Raw genomic sequence first — 20,000 nt, forward strand, 5'->3', positions numbered from 1 at the left:
ACACACACACACACACACACACACACACTAATGCTGCGTTTAAGACAACTCGGAAGTCGGAAAAAAAAATAGCTCCGAGCTGTAAAAAATGAATTGAACGGCGTTGAACTCGGAAATTACAGGTCGGGAACTCGGGTATCATATCAGAGCTCCGACTTTCCGACTTGACGTCACGACAACATCAAAACATGGCAGCCCTCGTCTTAAACGGTTAGAATTTAGACATTTTAAGTTATTTGTTGAGGTTTTAATGCATATTTTTGTGTATTATTGCAGTAGCCTATATGAAATACGTTTATATTAAGCTGTGATTGTTGTATAGTGTGAAATTGCAGTCTGGAAATAACGTTTAACTGTTATCGAGGCTGTAACATTATATGTGCACTCATCTGCGGCGTCTCCTCTCCTCCAAAATAAACATCATTTACTGCTGCATTTATTTTTCGTATTCAGCGATGAGCCACAATAATACGCCAAACTTCCTTCAGGTATCCATGTTTCTTTTCTTCCGAGTTCCTGCAGCGTGAACGCAATGATGTCGGAAGTCGGAAATTTCCGAGTTGGGAATCCCGACCTCCGAGTTGTTTTGAACGCAGCATAACTCCTCCAGGTCAGAGACCGTTCTGTAATACGTGAACTGCACCTTTAGCCGAGTGGCGACTGAACCCCTGAACATGAATGAGGCATCAGTCGACCCCAGACCTTCCATCCTGTTTCTGCTGCTCAGCCTGATGCTCGTTGCTGCTGCGGCTTCACCTATGAGGGAGGTGACCACGGAGACCAGGACCAGGACCAGGACCAGGACCAGGACCAGGACCAGAATCAGGACCAGGACCAGGACCAGGACCAGAACCAGGACCAGGACCAGAACCAGGACCAGGACCAGGACCAGGACCAGAACCAGGACCAGGACCAGAACCAGGACCAGGACCAGGACCAGAACCAGGACCAGGACCAGAACCAGGACCAGGACCAGAACCAGGACCAGGACCAGGACCAGGACCAGGACCAGGACCAGGACCAGGACCAGGACCAGGACCAGAACCAGGACCAGGACCAGAACCAGGACCAGGACCAGAACCAGGACCAGGACCAGGACCAGGACCAGGACCAGCTGGAACCAGGACCAGGACCAGGACCAGGACCAGGACCAGGACCAGGACCAGAACCAGGACCAGGACCAGGACCAGGACCAGGACCAGGACCAGGACCAGGACCAGGACCAGGACCAGAACCAGAACCAGGACCAGGACCAGGACCAGGACCAGGACCAGGACCAGGACCAGGACCAGGACCAGAACCAGGACCAGGACCAGGACCAGGACCAGGACCAGGACCAGGACCAGGACCAGCTGGAACCAGGACCAGGACCAGGACCAGGACCAGGACCAGGACCAGGACCTGGACCAGGACCAGGACCAGGACCAGGACCAGCTGGAACCAGGACCAGGACCAGGACCAGGACCAGGACCAGGACCAGGACCAGCTGGAACCAGGACCAGGACCAGGACCAGGACCAGGACCAGGACCAGCTGGAACCAGGACCAGGACCAGGAACCAGGACCAGAACCAGGACCAGGACCAGGACCAGGACCAGGACCAGAACCAGGACCAGGACCAGGACCAGGACCAGGACCAGGACCAGGACCAGGACCAGCTGGAACCAGGACCAGGACCAGGACCAGGACCAGGACCAGGACCAGGACCAGAACCAGGACCAGGACCAGGACCAGCTGGAACCAGGACCAGGACCAGGACCAGGACCAGGACCAGGACCAGGACCAGGACCAGAACCAGGACCAGGACCAGGACCAGAACCAAGACCAGAACCAGGACCAGAACCAGGACCAGGACCAGGACCAGGACCTGGACCAGAACCAGGACCAGGACCAGAACCAGGACCAGGACCAGGACCAGGAACCAGGACCAGGACCTGCTCCCTGAACCAGGACCAGGACCAGGACCAGGACCTGCTCCCTGAACCAGGACCAGGACCAGGACCAGGACCTGCTCCCTGAACCAGGACCAGGACCAGGACCAGGACCTGCTCCCTGAACCAGGACCAGGACCAGGACCAGCTGGAACCAGGACCAGGACCAGGACAAGGACCAGGACCAGGACCAGAACCAGGACCAGGACCAGGACCAGAACCAAGACCAGAACCAGGACCAGAACCAGGACCAGGACCAGGACCAGGACCTGGACCAGGACCAGCTGGAACCAGGACCAGGACCAGGACCAGGACCAGGACCAGGACCAGGACCAGGACCTGGACCAGGACCAGGACCAGGACCAGGACCAGCTGGAACCAGGACCAGGACCAGGACCAGGACCAGGACAAAGACCAGGACCAGGACCAGAACCAGGACCAGAACCAGGACCAGGACCAGGACATGAACCAGAACCAGGACCAGGACCAGGACCAGGACAAAGACCAGGACCAGGACCAGGACAAAGACCAGGACCAGGACCAGGACATGAACCAGAACCAGAACCAGGACCAGGACCAGGACCAGGACAAAGACCAGGACCAGGACATGAACCAGAACCAGGACCAGGACCAGGACCAGGACCAGGACAAAGACCAGGACCAGGACCAGAACCAGGACCAGAACCAGGACCAGGACCAGGACATGAACCAGAACCAGGACCAGGACCAGGACCAGAACCAGGACCAGGACCAGAACCAGGACCAGGACCAGGACCAGGACCAGAACCAGGACCAGGACCAGAACCAGGACCAGGACCAGGACCAGGACCAGCTGGAACCAGGACCAGGACCAGGACCAGGACCAGGACCAGGACCAGGACCTGGACCAGGACCAGGACCAGGACCAGGACCAGCTGGAACCAGGACCAGGACCAGGACCAGGACCAGGACCAGGACCAGGACCAGGACCAGGACCAGAACCAGGACCAGGACCAGGACCAGGACCAGGACCAGAACCAGAACCAGGACCAGGACCAGGACCAGGACCAGGACCAGGACCAGAACCAGGACCAGAACCAGAACCAGGACCAGGACCAGGACCAGGACCAGAACCAGGACCAGGACCAGCTGGAACCAGGACCAGGACCAGGACCAGGACCAGGACCAGGACCAGGACCTGGACCAGGACCAGGACCAGGACCAGGACCAGCTGGAACCAGGACCAGGACCAGGACCAGGACCAGGACCAGGACCAGGACCAGGACCAGGACCAGCTGGAACCAGGACCAGGACCAGGACCAGGACCAGGACCAGGACCAGCTGGAACCAGGACCAGGACCAGGAACCAGGACCAGAACCAGGACCAGGACCAGGACCAGGACCAGGACCAGAACCAGGACCAGGACCAGGACCAGGACCAGGACCAGGACCAGGACCAGCTGGAACCAGGACCAGGACCAGGACCAGGACCAGGACCAGGACCAGGACCAGAACCAGGACCAGGACCAGGACCAGCTGGAACCAGGACCAGGACCAGGACCAGGACCAGGACCAGGACCAGGACCAGAACCAGGACCAGGACCAGGACCAGGAGCAGGACCAGGACCTGAACCAGAACCAGAACCAGGACCAGGACCAGGACCAGGACCAGGACCAAAACCAGGACCAGGACCTGAACCAGGACCAGGACATGAACCAGGACCAGGACATGAACCAGGACCAGGACCAGGACCAGGACCAGGACCAGGACAAAGACCAGGACCAGGACCAGAACCAGGACCAGAACCAGGACCAGGACCAGGACATGAACCAGAACCAGGACCAGGACCAGGACCAGGACAAAGACCAGGACCAGGACCAGGACAAAGACCAGGACCAGGACCAGGACATGAACCAGAACCAGAACCAGGACCAGGACCAGGACCAGGACAAAGACCAGGACCAGGACATGAACCAGAACCAGGACCAGGACCAGGACCAGGACCAGGACAAAGACCAGGACCAGGACCAGAACCAGGACCAGAACCAGGACCAGGACCAGGACATGAACCAGAACCAGGACCAGGACCAGGACCAGGACCAGAACCAGGACATGAACCAAAACCAGAACCAGGACCAGGACCAGGACATGAACCAGAACCAGAACCAGGACCAGGACCAGGACAAAGACCAGGACCAGGACCAGGACCAGGACCAGGACATGAACCAGAACCAGGACCAGGACCAGGACCAGGACCAGGACCAGAACCAGAACCAGGACCAGGACCAGAACCAGGACCAGGACCAGGACCAAGACCAGGACCAGGACAAAGACCAGGACCAGGACCAGGACCAGGACCAAGACCAGGACCAGGACAAAGACCAGGACCAGGACCAGGACCAGGACCAGAACCAGAACCAGGACCAGGACCAGGACCAGGACAAAGACCAGGACCAGGACCAGGACAAAGACCAGGACCAGGACCAGGACATGAACCAGAACCAGGACCAGGACCAGGACCAGGACCAGGACAAAGACCAGGACCAGGACCAGAACCAGGACCAGAACCAGGACCAGGACCAGGACATGAACCAGAACCAGGACCAGGACCAGGACCAGGACAAAGACCAGGACCAGGACCAGGACCAGAACCAGGACCAGAACCAGGACCAGGACCAGGACATGAACCAGAACCAGGACCAGGACCAGGACCAGGACCAGGACCAGAACCAGGACATGAACCAGAACCAGAACCAGGACCAGGACCAGGACATGAACCAGAACCAGAACCAGGACCAGGACCAGGACAAAGACCAGGACCAGGACCAGGACCAGGACCAGGACCAGAACCAGGACCAGGACCAGGACCAGAACCAGGACCAGGACCAGAACCAGGACCAGGACCAGAACCAGGACCAGGACCAGGACCAGGACCAGGACCAAAACCAGGACCAGGACCAGAACCAGAACCAGAACCAGGACCAGGACCAGGACCAGGACCAGGACCAAAACCAGGATCAGGACAAGAACCAGGACCAGGACCAGAACCAGGACCAGGACCAGGACCAGGACCAGGACCAGGACCAGGACCAGGACTAGAACCAGGACCAGAACCAGAACCAGGACCAGGATTCAAAAACTGGTTTTGACAACAGAGTTGATCTGTTGGTCCAGTTTAAAATCACTGTCAAGCTTTACTCAAGATTAGAAACTCCTCCTCCTCCTCCTCCTCCTCCTCCTCCTCCTCCTCCTCCTCCTCCTCCTCCTCCTCTGAACACATCAGGTCCACTGTAGCAAGTAGCCGTCCTGAACCAATCAGAGAGAGAGATGAAAATAATGCTGATAATGTGATTGGCCACCAGTGACACGCCCACTTGTTACACATGATGATTTATTCTTTCTAATCCCAGAGTCAGAGATGAACTCAGCACAATCAGCTTCTGTTCCCCACAGAAAAACACCTGTAAGATGTGTGTGTGTGTGTGTGTGTGTGTGTGTGTGTGTGTGTGTTGTGTGTGTGTGTGTGTGTGTGTGTGTGTGTGTGTGTGTGTGTGTTCTTGTATTTACTACGTTGTGGGGACCGTTGAGAGTTTTTAACCAACAGAGTGAGGACGTTTTGGGAAGTGAGGACATTTTGGCCGGTCCTCACTTTTTCCAAGGGCTGTTTGAGGGTTAAGACTTTAGGTTATAATTAGGTTTAAATTAGGTTCAGAGTAATGGTTAAGGTTAGGGTAAGGGGCTAGGGAACACATTATGTCAATGAGTGCATTTCTAAAAGGAGTTCATCATGATTCTCCTTGTATCCTCCTGGTTTCTGTGTGGACTTACATTTAGTTGTGGTTGTGTTTTCCATATATGGTCGTGTTGCCAGACCGGGGCGAGTTAAGTTACAACACTGAGACACAAATTAGTTGATGACAACATGTGTGATGAATAAGACAGAGAACAGACTGAGCTGTAACTTGTAGTGGAGTGTCTTTAAATCTCTCAGCAGCTCTTCTACCACAGCTGGATCTCAGCTCACTGTTTATTCATGGTGTCAGAGTTCACCTGTCCATACAGGTGTAATACCAGGAGTTACCCAGCAGGTGGCGCCACTCTACTGTAGAAAGAGACTTCCCCTCCCTCTGGCACCATGAACTTGTGGGATTTCCTGTAACTGCTGAGGAGGAAGTGAAAGTAAAAATGTTCAGACGCCATTTTAGAGTGAACGGAGCAGAAGGAGAGAAACTGAAGTCTGAGACGAGTGAGTGTCAACACAACAATATTATTACATATATTATTATTATTTATTATTATTATTTTTGTCATTATTGTTGTTGTTGTTGTTGTGTCAGAGTGTGAGAGTCAGTGTGTCTGTGTGGACTGTGGAGGGAAGAAGAGTCAGACGTAGTCCGTACATACGTCAGCACATTGTCTCAGATTCACCTCCACACAACTTCTTCAAACTCAGAACAAACATCGAAGGTCAAAGGTCACGGTGACTGGATGAACATGGATTAAATGTCAAAGTACTATGAGTGGTGGAGGTCAACGACTGGATCAGACAAGGAAGTGATTATAGTTTGTCCTCTGTGGATTTGGGTGTGTCTTGATTCTGTGTGTGTGTGTGTGTGTGTGTGTGTGTGTGTGTGTGTGTGTGTGTGTGCGTGTGTGTGTGTGTGTGTGTTACTGGTTTCCCTCTCAGACTGACTGAAGTCCTGAAGATGAGTGTTAATGTGGAGGAACAGGAGGACAGATCAAAGTCTCTGGAGAGTGACCGGTCCAAACATGAACCTCCAGACTCACAGTAAGAGACCAGATAGAAACCTGAAGTGTGTGTGACGTCACAGAAGAGGAAATGTGTGTGTGTGTCCACTGATCAATGTGATGTGAATAAAAACATGTTTGTGTTTGCAGAGGTCAGAAACACAGACTGAGAGCAGAGTCTCCAGGATCCATCTGTCTGTCCATGAGGAGTGACATGTCTAACGGACAACCTATAAACTTCAGTCTTGGACCTGGACCTCCAGAGTCACAGTAAGAGACCAGATTCAGACCTGTGTGCAGGTTTGGAGGGTTACTTTAAATATATAATCCAGTACAATTACAAACTACATTTGAAAAATAATGTAATCAGTAACTTACTCTAAGTATCACACAATTAAAGTAATCAACCAGATTACTTTTAGTTACTTTTGGATTGCTTCAATACCAAATATGATAATAAAGAATATCACACAACCAGCACACATCAATCCACGTCGATTAGATCACTCAAAACAGGAAGTGAAACTCACTGAGCATCCGGTAAATTTCAAAATAAAACACGATGGACAAACGACCATGAGTCATTGGTCAGTCAGAGTCCTGAAGCTCATGAAGGAAATGTGTGTCCTCTGTGTGTGTGTGTGTGTGTGTGTGTGTGTGTGTGTGTGTGTGTGTGTGTGTGTGTGTGTGTGTGTGTGTGTGTGTGTGTGTGTGTGTGTGTGTGTGTGTGTGTGTGTGTGTGTGTGTGTGTGTGTGTGTGTGTGTGTGTGATCCTGTGTCGAGCTGATGTGAGACAGATGTTCAGCAGCTGGACACTGGACACAGTTAATGTCTGACGGACTCTACACTGTTGTCTATGATGCTGCTGTGTTGCTTCCATCCTTCACTACAGTGTGTGGTGCTGGACGCTGACGTCACTGGAGACTTCCCACAATGCATCTGTGATCAGAGAACTGATCAGTGATCAATGTGATGTGAATAAAAACATGTTTGTGTTTGCAGAGGTCAGAACCACAGACTGAGAGCAGAGTCTCCAGGATCCATCTGTCTGTCCATGAGGAGTGACTGGTCCATGGGACATCTTCCAAACTTCAGTCTTGGACCTGGACCTTCAGAGTCACAGTAAGAAACCAGATTCAGACCTGTGTGCAGGTTTGGAGGGTTACTTTAAATATGTAATCCAGTATAATTACAAATTACATGTTAAAATAATGTAATCAGTAACTCTAAGTATCACACAATTGAAGTAATGTACTGGATTACTTTTTAGTTACTTTTGGATTAATTCATTACCAAATATGCAAATTAAAGGGATAGTTCAACATTTTGGCAAATTGGCCCATTGCCATAATCCCTGTAGTCATAGCAATAGGTTTGTTACCTTTAATTGTCGGTGCAAGCTATTTTTAGAATGGCGGAGCAGAGCCGTGAGCTGCTCAGAGCTACGCTACGGAGGCTCATGAGATTTCTTGGTTTCCCTCATCAAAACTCATCAAATACACAATCCAACAACTCCACAACGCTCTGGTGGACAAGTTGTTACCTGCACATTCACCACGCTACGAGATAGTAACACAACGTTACCAGACAGAGTTGTTTTAGAGGGAAATACAGAGACTGTTGATGAAAAACTGTCCCTGAAGGCAACGCGCATCAGCAATTTTTACATGAATTTCCCTCTAAAACAACAAGTGACATGCTCAGTTCATACTGACATTTAAGGTGGACTGATTGATTTCCAAATGTATTAGGTAACATCCTAACTTACCATTAACAATGATTCTGTGATCAGAGAACTGATCACTGATCAATGTGATGTGAATAAAAACATGTTTGTGTTTGCAGAGATCAGAACCACAGACTGAGAGCAGAGTCTCCAGGATCCATCTGTCTGTCCATGAGGAGTGACCGGACCATGGGACAACCTCAAAACTTCAGTCTTGGACCTGGACCTTCAGAGTCCCGGTAAGAGACAGTTTCTACTGTAAACTAAGCTCAAGATGATTCAGTCATTAGACTCATGTGAAGGAAACAGAGAGAAACCAGGAACCAGATCCATCAGACTCTGAAGGTTCACAACAAACCTCAGAGACAGAAACATGCACACACACTCTGTCCATCAGACTGATGAAGCACAGCGTCCTCATGTTCCTGTGTCATCAGCCTCAGTCAGTGTGAACGTTGCTGCACCAACACTTTAATGATCCACACGTCTGAGCCTTTAAACTGAAGTCACAGTAGAGATTAAAGCAGCTGATACACACAGACTTTTATTTTGAAAAGTCAGGAACCAGACAGGAGTGATCAGTGTTTCCTGTTTCCTGTCTGTGACTGTCTGAGCTTCTCCACAACATGTAGTGAAGCTGGTGGAGCTGCTGAAGCTTCTGTTGTCAGCTTCAGTCTCCTCACACTGGATCAGAGCTCCAACACAGGTTGATTAGAGCCACACAGCAGCGTCTGGATGAGGAGCTCATTAGTTAAAGAGCTGATAGGACTCAGTCCAGAACCAACATCACACACATGATCAGTGTCTGAAAGAGGAAAACACCACCAACAGCTTCTCAATCAATTCACACATTTGGAGTAAAAACCAGACGAGACGACGCAGAACTGAAGAGACTCAAACTAACAGGGAGTTTGTTTTAGAGTCCAGATTTAAGGTCAACAGAGAAACAGAGACAGAAACCAGACCAGTTCAGGACCAGGTCTTCATTCAGCTCGTCTCTCTACACTCGTCTTCCTCTACTTTCTCTCTCTCTGCTCCTCTGCTTACTGAAGCCCCGCCCCCTTGAGGTGGTTAACCAATCAGAGCTCAGATGTGGAGTTGTGACATGTTGATCCAGAAATGTCTTGACAGGAGGAAGAGGAGTGGTGTCTCTGTGGACCAGCAGCTGTCCTGCTGTGGTCTCTGTCAGGACGTCCTGAAGGATCCAGTCTCCACCAGATGTGGACACTGGTTCTGCAGACAGTGCTTCACCTCAGACTGGGACCAGTCTGGTTCTTCAGGACCCCCCTCCTGTCCCCAGTGTGGACAAAGACCCAGAACCAGAGGTGAGCTGCAGACAGCCAATCAGAGCAGCTGTGGACAAAGTGAGACTGAACATCTGTCTGCTGATGTGGTCATTTGTGAAACCAGGACCTGTTGTTTTCTCCAGAGTCATTGTTCCTTCACACAGCACTGACATTTAAGATGATGATTCAAACCTTCTCTTTGTTGTCTGTAGTTTTTCTGTAGCTGAAAATAATCTGATCAGATTGTCAGACTCTCTGTCTTCAGTCTGACTCTGTCTCTTCTCTCTCAGCAGATCATGGTCTGCAGGAGGTTTTAGATCAACATAAGATCAGTCTGAGGAGCAGATGTGAACGAGTGACTGAAGGAACTGAGGCAACAGGAAGTGGAACAGGAAGTGTAACCCTCCTCAACAGGATCTACACTGAGCTCTACATCACAGAGGGACAGAGTGAAGAGGTTAATACCCAACATGAGGTGAGACAGCTGGAGACAACGTCCAAGAAGAAGACCCTCCATGACACTCCAATCAAGTGCAACGACATCTTTAAAGACTTACCTGTCCAACAGAGAGAGGACGTCTCTACGGTCTCACCTGTCCAACAGAGAGAGGACGCCTCTACGGTCTCACCTGTCCAACAGAGAGAGGACGTCTCTACGGTCTCACCTGTCCAACAGAGAGAGGACGTCTCTACGGTCTCACCTGTCCAACAGAGAGAGGACGTCTCTACAGTCTCACCTGTCCAACAGAGACCCATCAGAGTGGTTCTGACCAACGGCGTCGCTGGCGTTGGAAAAACCTTCTCGGTGCAGAAGTTCACTCTGGACTGGGCCGAGGGCTTGGAGAACCAAGATGTCAGTCTGCTGGTTCTGCTTTCGTTCAGGGAGCTGAACCTGATCAGAGATCAGCGGTTGAGTCTTCTCTGGCTGCTCCATGTTTTCCATCCAACATTACAGAAGGTCACAGCAGAGCAGCTGGCTGTCTGTAAACTTCTCTTCATCTTTGATGGCCTGGATGAAAGCCGACTGTCACTGGACTTCAACAACAGGGAGGTTGTGTCTGATGTCACACAGACGTCATCAGTCAACGTGCTGCTGACAAACCTCATCCAGGGGAATCTGCTTCCCTCGGCTCTGGTCTGGATCACCTCCAGACCTGCAGCAGCCAATCAGATCCCTCCTACATGTGTTGACAGGGTAACAGAGGTCCGAGGCTTCACTGACGCCCAGATGGAGGAGTACTTCAGGAGGAGGTCCAGTGATGAAGATCTGTCCAGAAGAATCATCTCACACATCCAGACGTCCAGGACCCTCCACATCATGTGTCAAGTCCCAGTCTTCTGCTGGATCAGTGCTACAGTTCTGGAGCACATGTTGACCACAGACCAGAGAGGAGAGCTGCCCAAGACCACGACTGACCTGTTCTCACACTTCCTGCTGGTCCAGACAAAGAGGAAGAAGAACAAGTACGGACATGGAGGACACAAGACGAGTCCACAGGAGCTGACGGAGGCCGACAGGGAAGTTCTTCTGAAGCTGGGGAGGCTGGCGTTTGAACAGCTGCAGAAAGGAAACATCATGTTCTACCAAGAAGACCTGGAGCAGTGTGGTCTGGATGTCACAGAGGCCTTGGTGAACTCAGGACTCTGTACTGAGATCTTCAAAAGAGAGAGTGTGATCTTCCAGAAAACAGTCTACTGCTTTGTTCATCTGAGTGTTCAGGAGTTTCTGGCTGCAGTCTACATGTTCCACAGTTTCACCAACAGGAACACACAGGTCCTCAAGAAGTTCCTGGGAGAAAAACATGTTGATTCAACCCTGGATGACTTCCTGAAGAGAGTGCTGGAGAAATCCCTCGGCAGTAAAAATGGTCACCTGGACCTGTTTGTTCGCTTCCTTCATGGCCTCTCTCTGGAGTCCAACCAGAGGCTGTTAGGAGGTCTGCTGGGTCAGACAGACAACAGTCCAGAAACCATCCAGAGAACCATCAACAACCTGAAGGAAAAGAAGACAAAGATCTCTCCTGACAGAAGCATCAACATCTTCCACTGTCTGACGGAGATGAAGGACCAGTCAGTTCATCAGCAGATCCAACAGTTCCTCAAGTCAGAGAACAGATCAAAGGAGAAAATCTCTGAGATCCAGTGTTTCAGCTCTGGCCTACATGCTGCAGATGTCAGAGCAGGTTCTGGACGAGTTCGACCTGAAGAAGTACAAGACAACACCAGAGGGACGAGTGAGACTGATCTCAGCTGTGAGGAACTGCAGGAAGGCTCGGTGAGTCCAGACATGATCAATATAATTATTGATCAGTAGTAGTAATACATCTCAGTAATAAAAAACAGTGTTTCTTCTTTATTGGTATTGATATGTTTATTGATTCCACAACAGAAGAGCAGAACCTGTTATTATAGTTCAACAGTTTTGTTTAAATAAATATATTCATGTTGATGGACAATTTGCTCTTAAGTTTGAGAGGTTTTTGCGAGTGTGCATCCCGTCTCCATGGAAATACATGGGGTCCGACTAATATCTGAAACACAATCAATCACGTCAGTAGACTCCTATTTGTAATAGAACCTAGTTTAACTCTTCAGCAAATAATCCATCCCTTAGTAACGACCCAGCAACAGAAAAGATTTTCTCGTCCAAGATGAATGAACTCTAAGATGATGTTAATGTTTTATCGTGGTCTTTACTTTCCCAAGTAAATTAATACCGCGTCGCCGGCACAGCTGATGGGGAAAGTCAAACATTTCGATTACTTTAGATTATTTAAAAACCCAATCTCGCAAAAAAAGAGAGACAGAAAAATATAGAGGTATGATCTTCCGTTTTATCCAACAAAATATTCAGCTCTAGGCCATAATTTTAACATTTTCACCGCGGTCACAACTAGTGTCTCTCTGACTTTGTACCCTCTCGGCTAAAACGGGACAGCTTACAGCATGTTAACTAAAACATGTTTATTTATTTATTTTTATTGTTCTAAAATTTGAGTTTAGCAGCTGACAGGAACTCTACAGGAGGTTGATTTATGGCGCGTTCCAGGCGACCCATAACTCGTGTTTTTTCGACCTCTGAACTTGTACCAGTTCGATCTGGTACGAATTCACAGGTCGGAAGTTACGAGTTCAACTGCCGTTATAGTGCACTTTCACAGGTAACAAGTCGGAAAAACACGAGTTACGGGTTGCCTGGAACGCTACAAAGTTATAAGTCGTGACTTGAAGTTGTAACTTACGGGTTCAAAAGCCTGCCTGGAACGCAGCATTAGTTTGTGAGTTATTTTCACGAGTAACATAACGTTTCTAAAAAAATTAAAATAAAAATCCATGGATAGTTACCACGGAGATGGATACAACAACATGACATGGTGGAGTAATATTTTTAGTGATGAGACAGGTATGCTGTCATGCTGATTTGAGCACGTTCTAAATTTCTTGTTGACCAATCATACTTGTTGTTTAATTCATCAATAACAGCATCCCTGGTAGATCAGCATCAATGCTGCTCCTCATTGATCCGCTGAGTGATGAGGATCCTGTCAAACTCAGAGAAGATGAGCTGAAGCTCAGATGTTCATCACATGATCACTTCCTGTCATCAGATGCATCAACTGTGTTTTTACTGCAGTTTTCATCTGGTTTCATTCTGACACATTTGATATTTTCTGTCAGAGAAAGGACGCTGGAGCTAAAAGTGACCGTGTCCTCCAGCGTCCTTCCTCTGTCTATTGCTCATCTGTCTCCGGCCCAAGACACACCGGTCTGCAGTTTGTCCCCAAGCTGAAACGTAAGGATTCTCCCACTTGTTCATTTGATATTTTCTCTCTTCACAGACTTGTTGGTTGTAAACTCTCAGAGAGTCACTGTGAAGTCGTGGCCTCAGCTCTGAAGTCCAACCCCTCCCACCTGACAGAACTGGACCTGAGTAGAAACATCCTGAGTGATTCATCAGTGAAGGTTGTGTGTGCTGGACTGGAGAGTCCAAACTGTCGACTGGAGACTCTGAGGTGAGTTCACTGACTGGACCTGTTGGACTTTTGTCTGTGTTCAGTTCAAATGTGTGAAGTTCAGTTTGAAGCAGCGACTGATTGTGACTCCATGTTACTGCAGCTGGTAGAAGGTGAAGGGTCAGAGGTCACTCAGAGGTCAGTGTGGTGGTGGTGATGATGATGATGATGATGATGATGATGATGATGATGATGATGATGATGATGATGAGCTGCTCTCAGATGAAGCTGCTAACAGAACAGCTGGATCAGCCACTGTAGCTGAAGCTGAGCAGATGTGATGTAGATCTGAGGCCGGAGAAGCTGCTGTGTGTGTGTGTGTGTGTGTGTGTGTGTGTGTGTGTGTGTGTGTGTGTGTGTGTGTGTAAAAGTGTCTAAGTGTCAGTAGGTTACAACTTGCTAACTGCTTGAAACAACAGCTGAGTGGCTGAATGAAACTAATCCGTCACCCTAATTGATTTAAATTGTCTTCTGTTGCTGATGCACGGCCTTGATAAACTTGGTTATTCATTTTATTCTAGTTGAGGATGTGGATGATCATGAGGGAGGGAGTAGTGGTGCAACAGATCAGTGTTTTTTGTTGTTGTTTTTTTATCAATTTTTTATTTTGTTTTATTTCATTACAATTCCATTTAATCCATTCCCCTTGACCCCACCCTTTTCCAGGGGGTAACATTAGATTAATAATAATTATTATTATTATCAACAGTACATATCAGACATATTCATAAGACAGAGAAAAAACGAAACAAAACAAAAAGACAAAAAAAAAAACCACACAAGCCCATCAAAACAACACTTTGACTTTCTAGGTTGTGTACAGCTTCTACCTTTGCCTTTTGGGCACGAGCACTGGAAACAGATCAGTGTTGATCCTTGATTGCTCTCCACGGATCGGCACGCAAGTGTTCCACAGGTCGTTGATGAAAAGAAAGTTGTGAAGGCAGCGCAAAAAAAAAAAAAACTCTGCTCGTATAGGCAGCTCTATGTCGCGCACAACAACAAACAATAACCAATCAACCAGAATCGAAAAACAAAAACTGTGACTGAGCAGGACTGTGATGGTGATTGGCTTACAGACCTTTGCTTGTGTCGTTTTCCTCCCTAACACACAGTAGCTCCAGTATTTTCTTTTCACTTCTATAGGAGTGTATGTTACAAAAAAACTGATTTACAACTGGTTGTTTATTTACCTGCTGTTCTGTACTGATTTCTATCAACCAGTCAGTGGATACAGATTGTTGCAAAGCGTTTCCCTCCTCCTGTGATTTTAGTTATGACGGTAAAAATATGAACGATGTTGGGGCGGTGCGTGGCGCAGTGGTTAAGGTGGCCGCCCCATGTAGAGGCTACAGTCCTCAACGCAGGTGTCCCCGGTTCGAATCCCGCGTCGGGCAGACCTTTCCTTCCTGCATGTCATTCCCCCTCTCTCTGCCTCCCCCTTTCCTGTCTATATCACTGTCTATCAAATAAAGGCAAAAACACCAAAAAATATATACTTAAAAAAAAAAAAAAGATATGAACGACGTCGACTCAACTTTCATAACATTAGAGTCGACTTTAAAAAATCTGAAGTCATGCAACTACTAACCACACACACAGTTTATCATCCTGTGTGTGTGTGTGTGTTTGTTTGATCCAGTTCAGTCCTGAATCAGATGTAGTTGTAGTCAGTGTTTAGTCCAACAGGTATTGATCAGATATTGATTGTATATCGACAGACTGATCTGAGGTCAGCAGCAGCTGATGAATCTGTGCTGACATGTGGATGATGTGTGTAGAAGGCCACATGATGATGATCCACAACAACACAAGGACAAAGTCCCTCTACTCATTTACACACTGATCATTGATCAGGACACATCTGATCAATCATCAATCATTTCATCTTCTTCTTTTATTCTTTATTCAGATTGGAGAGCTGCAGGTTGTCAGAGATCAGCTGTTCTTCTCTGGGCTCAGCTCTGAAGTCCAACCCCTCCCACCTGAGAGAACTGGACCTGAGCTCCAACTACCTGCAGGATTCAGGAGTGAAGGGTCTGAGTGGTTTTCTGGAGAGTCCAGACTGTAGACTGGAGACTCTGAGGTCAGACTCTGTTTTATTTCTGTGCTCAGATGAATGTGATGTGAAAGTTGTGTTGATACTGAGCTGCAGACATGAGGCTGATATTCTACTGATCCACACTGAGGCTGTAGGACAGGGTAGGCAGGCGCTCACAGACCAAGACCAGGGCTGTGGGGGGTCGGCACCTCAGACAGCTCATCACACAACAACCTCACAACAAACACATTTATGAACAATGGTTTACACAGATCCAAGTCTTAAAGGGATAGTTCACCCTAGAATGATATTTCGCTCATTATCTACTCACCTCATGTTGACTAAGGGCTGGAAGAATTTTCAGAGTCCACCGTCCCTTCTCTGAGTTACAGGGGGTCTTGGCGTAGCAGTGCATTTCAATGCAACGGTTGCAAAGGGACACCAGAGCTCTTCGTAAAAAAAACACACACAAAAAAACATCCAAATACCTCCATGATGCTCGTATGTAATGTCCGTCTTGTGCTGAAGCCCCAAATTGCGTAATTGTCCCGAAAAAAATTAAGTAAGTCCACATTCCAAGCATGTTTGTAGCATTAGCTCCTAGTGTCTGTTGTCCGCTCTTCCGCTGCCAGCGCGCATGCGCAAGGTTCACACTGATACTGAGACCGACTGAGACTTGAGTCGGTCTCAGTGCGATAGGAGTGTATGTTACAATGTGATATGTTTATTTACCTGCTGTTCTGTACTGATTTCTATCAACCAGTCAGTGGATACAGATTGTTGCAAAGCGTTTCCCTCCTCCTGTGATTTTAGTTATGACAGGAAAAATATGAACGACGTTGGGGCGGTGCGTGGCGCAGTGGTTAAGGCGGCCGCCCCATGTAGTGGCAACAGTCCTCAACGCAGGCGTCCCCGGTTCGAATCCCGCGTCGGGCAGACCTTTCCTTCCTGCATGTCATTCCCCCTCTCTCTGCCTCCCCCTTTCCTGTCTGTATCACTGTCAATCAAATAAAGGCAAAAACGCCAAAAAATATATACTTAAAAAAAATATATATATATATATATATGAACGACGTCATCAGCGACTAGTCAACGTCGACTCAACTTTCATAACATTAGAGTCGACTTTAAAAAATCTGAAGTCATGCAGATGGAACTGGTACGACTTCACAGGTCGGAAATACACGAGTTACGAGTTGCCTTGAACGCACCATAACGTCTTGTCAGCCGATGGAGTTAGCAGCCCCCGCCCTCGTCATGGATCTATTGGTCCTCGTCCCTACGTCACCACATTCAGGCGCATCCCTTGGCTGCACACACAGCCCTTCATGCCGTTCTCTCTCCTCATTGGATAAAACTTGTAGGATACGAGAAAAGTTTTCTCCTCGGCTCAGAGCAGAGCAGAGTGACTGACAGACCCGTGTTTCAGACCAAACACTCTATGTAAGTTATTGCTGTCGGAAGATATGTGAGGGATAATGCCCGACGAGGTGTCCATTATCAGAAATTAATGCTGCTGCCTGGACAGAAGCTAGCTCTGTTTACTGGCTTTTATTAGACCATGAAAATCACCACATTCTGACACATTGAACTTGTAGTAAAGTTATCTGAAAGTCCAAAAGAATCCAACTTTAGATGAAGTGAATAAATCAAAGCCCTGACTGCACCTCACTGGTTTTTAGTCCAGTCTCTGTTTCTCTTCATGTTTCACCTCCACTACAGAAACACATGTGATGTATCAGACAATAACTGATCTATAATCAATAGCTGCTGGCTCCACCTCTTTCCTGAGGCTCTGTGATGTTTATAGTGAAACATTCAAAGCCAACATCCCATAATAAGCTGGTTTCAGGTTTTTCTGACTTTGAGCTTCACTCCACCTGTGTTTCTACACGTTAGTTGCCATGGTAACAGAGTTCAGCCTCACATGTGTGTTGTCTTGAGCATGGTCAGTAAATCTCTGATCAATGTGGCTGCACAACATGAGTTTGTCTGGATGGAGCCACAGGTGGAGCTGACAGGTGAAGAGGCGGAGTCACTGCGTCTGTGTTGAAGCAGCAGCAGCTTCTCATGAATATTAATGAGCTGTTTTCTCTCTATGTGACTGTTTAACCTGCTTCCTGTTGCTTCAGCTGTTGGACTTTGATTTTCTAAACTTGTTCTTTCTGAAGCTTCTTCAGCTCTGAACAGATGATGAGACACTGAACGCTGTCAACAAGGAGCTTTGTCCTCAACTCACTGCTTTTATTCTTTATTCAGATTGAGGAACTGCGGTTTGTCAGACATCAGCTGTTCTTCTCTGGTCTCAGCTCTGAAGTCCAACCCCTCCCACCTGAGAGAACTGGACCTGAGATACAACAACCTGAGCTCTTCATCTCGGCAGCAGCTTCATGATCTTGTGAAGAGTCCAGACTTTCGACTGGAGACTCTGAAGTGTTAGTCTGATCTGTAGCTGTTTCCACAGCTGATGAGACTGTGGGAGTGAAATAAAGTGTAAAGTGCAGCAGGTGAACCTGTCAGGATGTGACATCATCACGCATGACATCATCTATGACATCACAGACTCAGAAAACGCTGCAGCAGCTTCAATGTGTCAATCATCAGTGATCCAGTCACAGGTAAAGGTGTTGAGTCAAACAGGAACAATGAGCTTCACCTGTCACTCAAGTACAGGAAGTACTTTTACTCCACTAACTCCTAACTAAATACTTTTACTGTGATACTGTCATTATAGAAACTTTTACTCTGCTCCTATATTATAGTATTCACTGTGATACCTTGAAAGAAGTACGTTTACTCTGATACTGTCTACAGAAACTACTCTTATTGTTGTGCTGTAAATACAGTAAGTATTTTTACTGTGTTACTGTTAGTAGCTACTGCCACATCCACTTGTCGTGCACAACAAAACACAGCAAAAGACCAAAATACATGTTTTATAACGAATTTCTTCTTTTCGCCCTCAGTCTTATTAAAAAGAAAGATTAAATTTAATTAAACTGTTAAGTATTATTGATAAGTATGATTTACAAAAGAAACCTTAGCCTTTATTTTATAACTTAACACACATATGTACATAATTTCCTGTACGTTTTTTTTTCTTTTTTTTTCAATATTTGCTCTTTCAAGACTCAACATGTAGTCATAACACATCAGAATATCATTGCAGAGCAGCTAAAACAACAACAACAACAACATGAAAAGATAAATATTATTTAGGTGTCAGGCTCAGTTACACTTTCAAAATGAAAGTGTTTATTTTTGCAAATTACAATAAAAGGATGTTTTTTTCATGGTTTTACAGTGAATGTGTTGTCGAACAAGAGATTATGAATAAACGCAAGAACTGTCAGGTTTAGTTTTTTAATTCACACGTGAAAAACTATGGAGTGATATTTGTAATTTTGTTGCTATCAATGTTGATGGTGATTTTATTTTGTTTTGGAGGAATGTACTACTGTTTGGGCTCCCTGACCTGAAAAAAAAAACAAGGAAAAAGCCAACATAACTTTTATTATCAACCTTATTATTTTAATGGCAAAATTTCATATTCACAAATGTAAGTTCATTTTAAACAAAAAAACCTTCTTTTACCGGTGAGCTCAAGCAATACATAACCTCCATCAAATTTTCAAGCAACCAGAAAGCGATTAAGACTTTCAATATATATGTGAAAACTTCATTTTTTGTAAACTTGTAAATTCCCCCTGGCGTATAATATAGATATGCTTTATAGATTGCATTTTATTATGAAAAACTGTTTTTGTAATGTGAAACTAAGTTTTGAACAAAAAATAAATAAAAAAAATTCACACGTTAAACGGAAATGATGTCACTGTTTATTATTATTCTGTTTGTGAAGTTTCCGGTCGGAAGAAAAGGACATCACCTTTATTATGAACGTATTCATTTTGTATGGCAAATGTCACATACATAAATGTAAACACTCCAAAACCTCACCCAACTTCAGAAGTTTCTTGCATGAGTTCAAAGAGTACATGAAATCCCTTACACTAATTGACACTAAACAAAGCATCACATCCATAGATATTTATGAGAGATTTTTCAAAGAATAAAGAAGTAGAATAAATCTTACATATTCTATTTCCCTTTTTTTTCCTTTTCTTCTATAGGCTACCGGGAACTGCCCACTGGTCCGACCTCCCATTGGTTCGACCTCCCGTTACTCCGACAAAATCAACCACAAGTCGGACGAATAGGAGGTCGAACCAATGGGTTGTCCCGTTAGTTCGAACTGTCATCGCTACTTTGTGA

The 20,000-nt window shown here is 47.2% G+C and overlaps 1 protein-coding gene across 1 annotated transcript in view; it reads left to right on the plus strand.

The window, feature by feature from the left end:
- The window catches only part of LOC146986482 (uncharacterized), a gene marked incomplete at its 5' end in the record, with an annotated part of 532,005 nt that overhangs the window by 405,376 nt on the left and 106,629 nt on the right, over positions 1 to 20,000 (plus strand). The window contains one exon of the mRNA XM_085780485.1: positions 15,597 to 15,770. Within this exon, the coding sequence (XP_085636611.1) occupies positions 15,597 to 15,770 (174 nt within the window). The remainder of the gene's footprint in view (positions 1 to 15,596; positions 15,771 to 20,000) is intronic.

This window comes from Trachurus japonicus, chromosome 6 (assembly GCF_045865225.1).
Source record: "Trachurus japonicus isolate A0001 chromosome 6, Traja_1.0".
Lineage (NCBI taxonomy): Eukaryota > Metazoa > Chordata > Actinopteri > Carangiformes > Carangidae > Trachurus > Trachurus japonicus.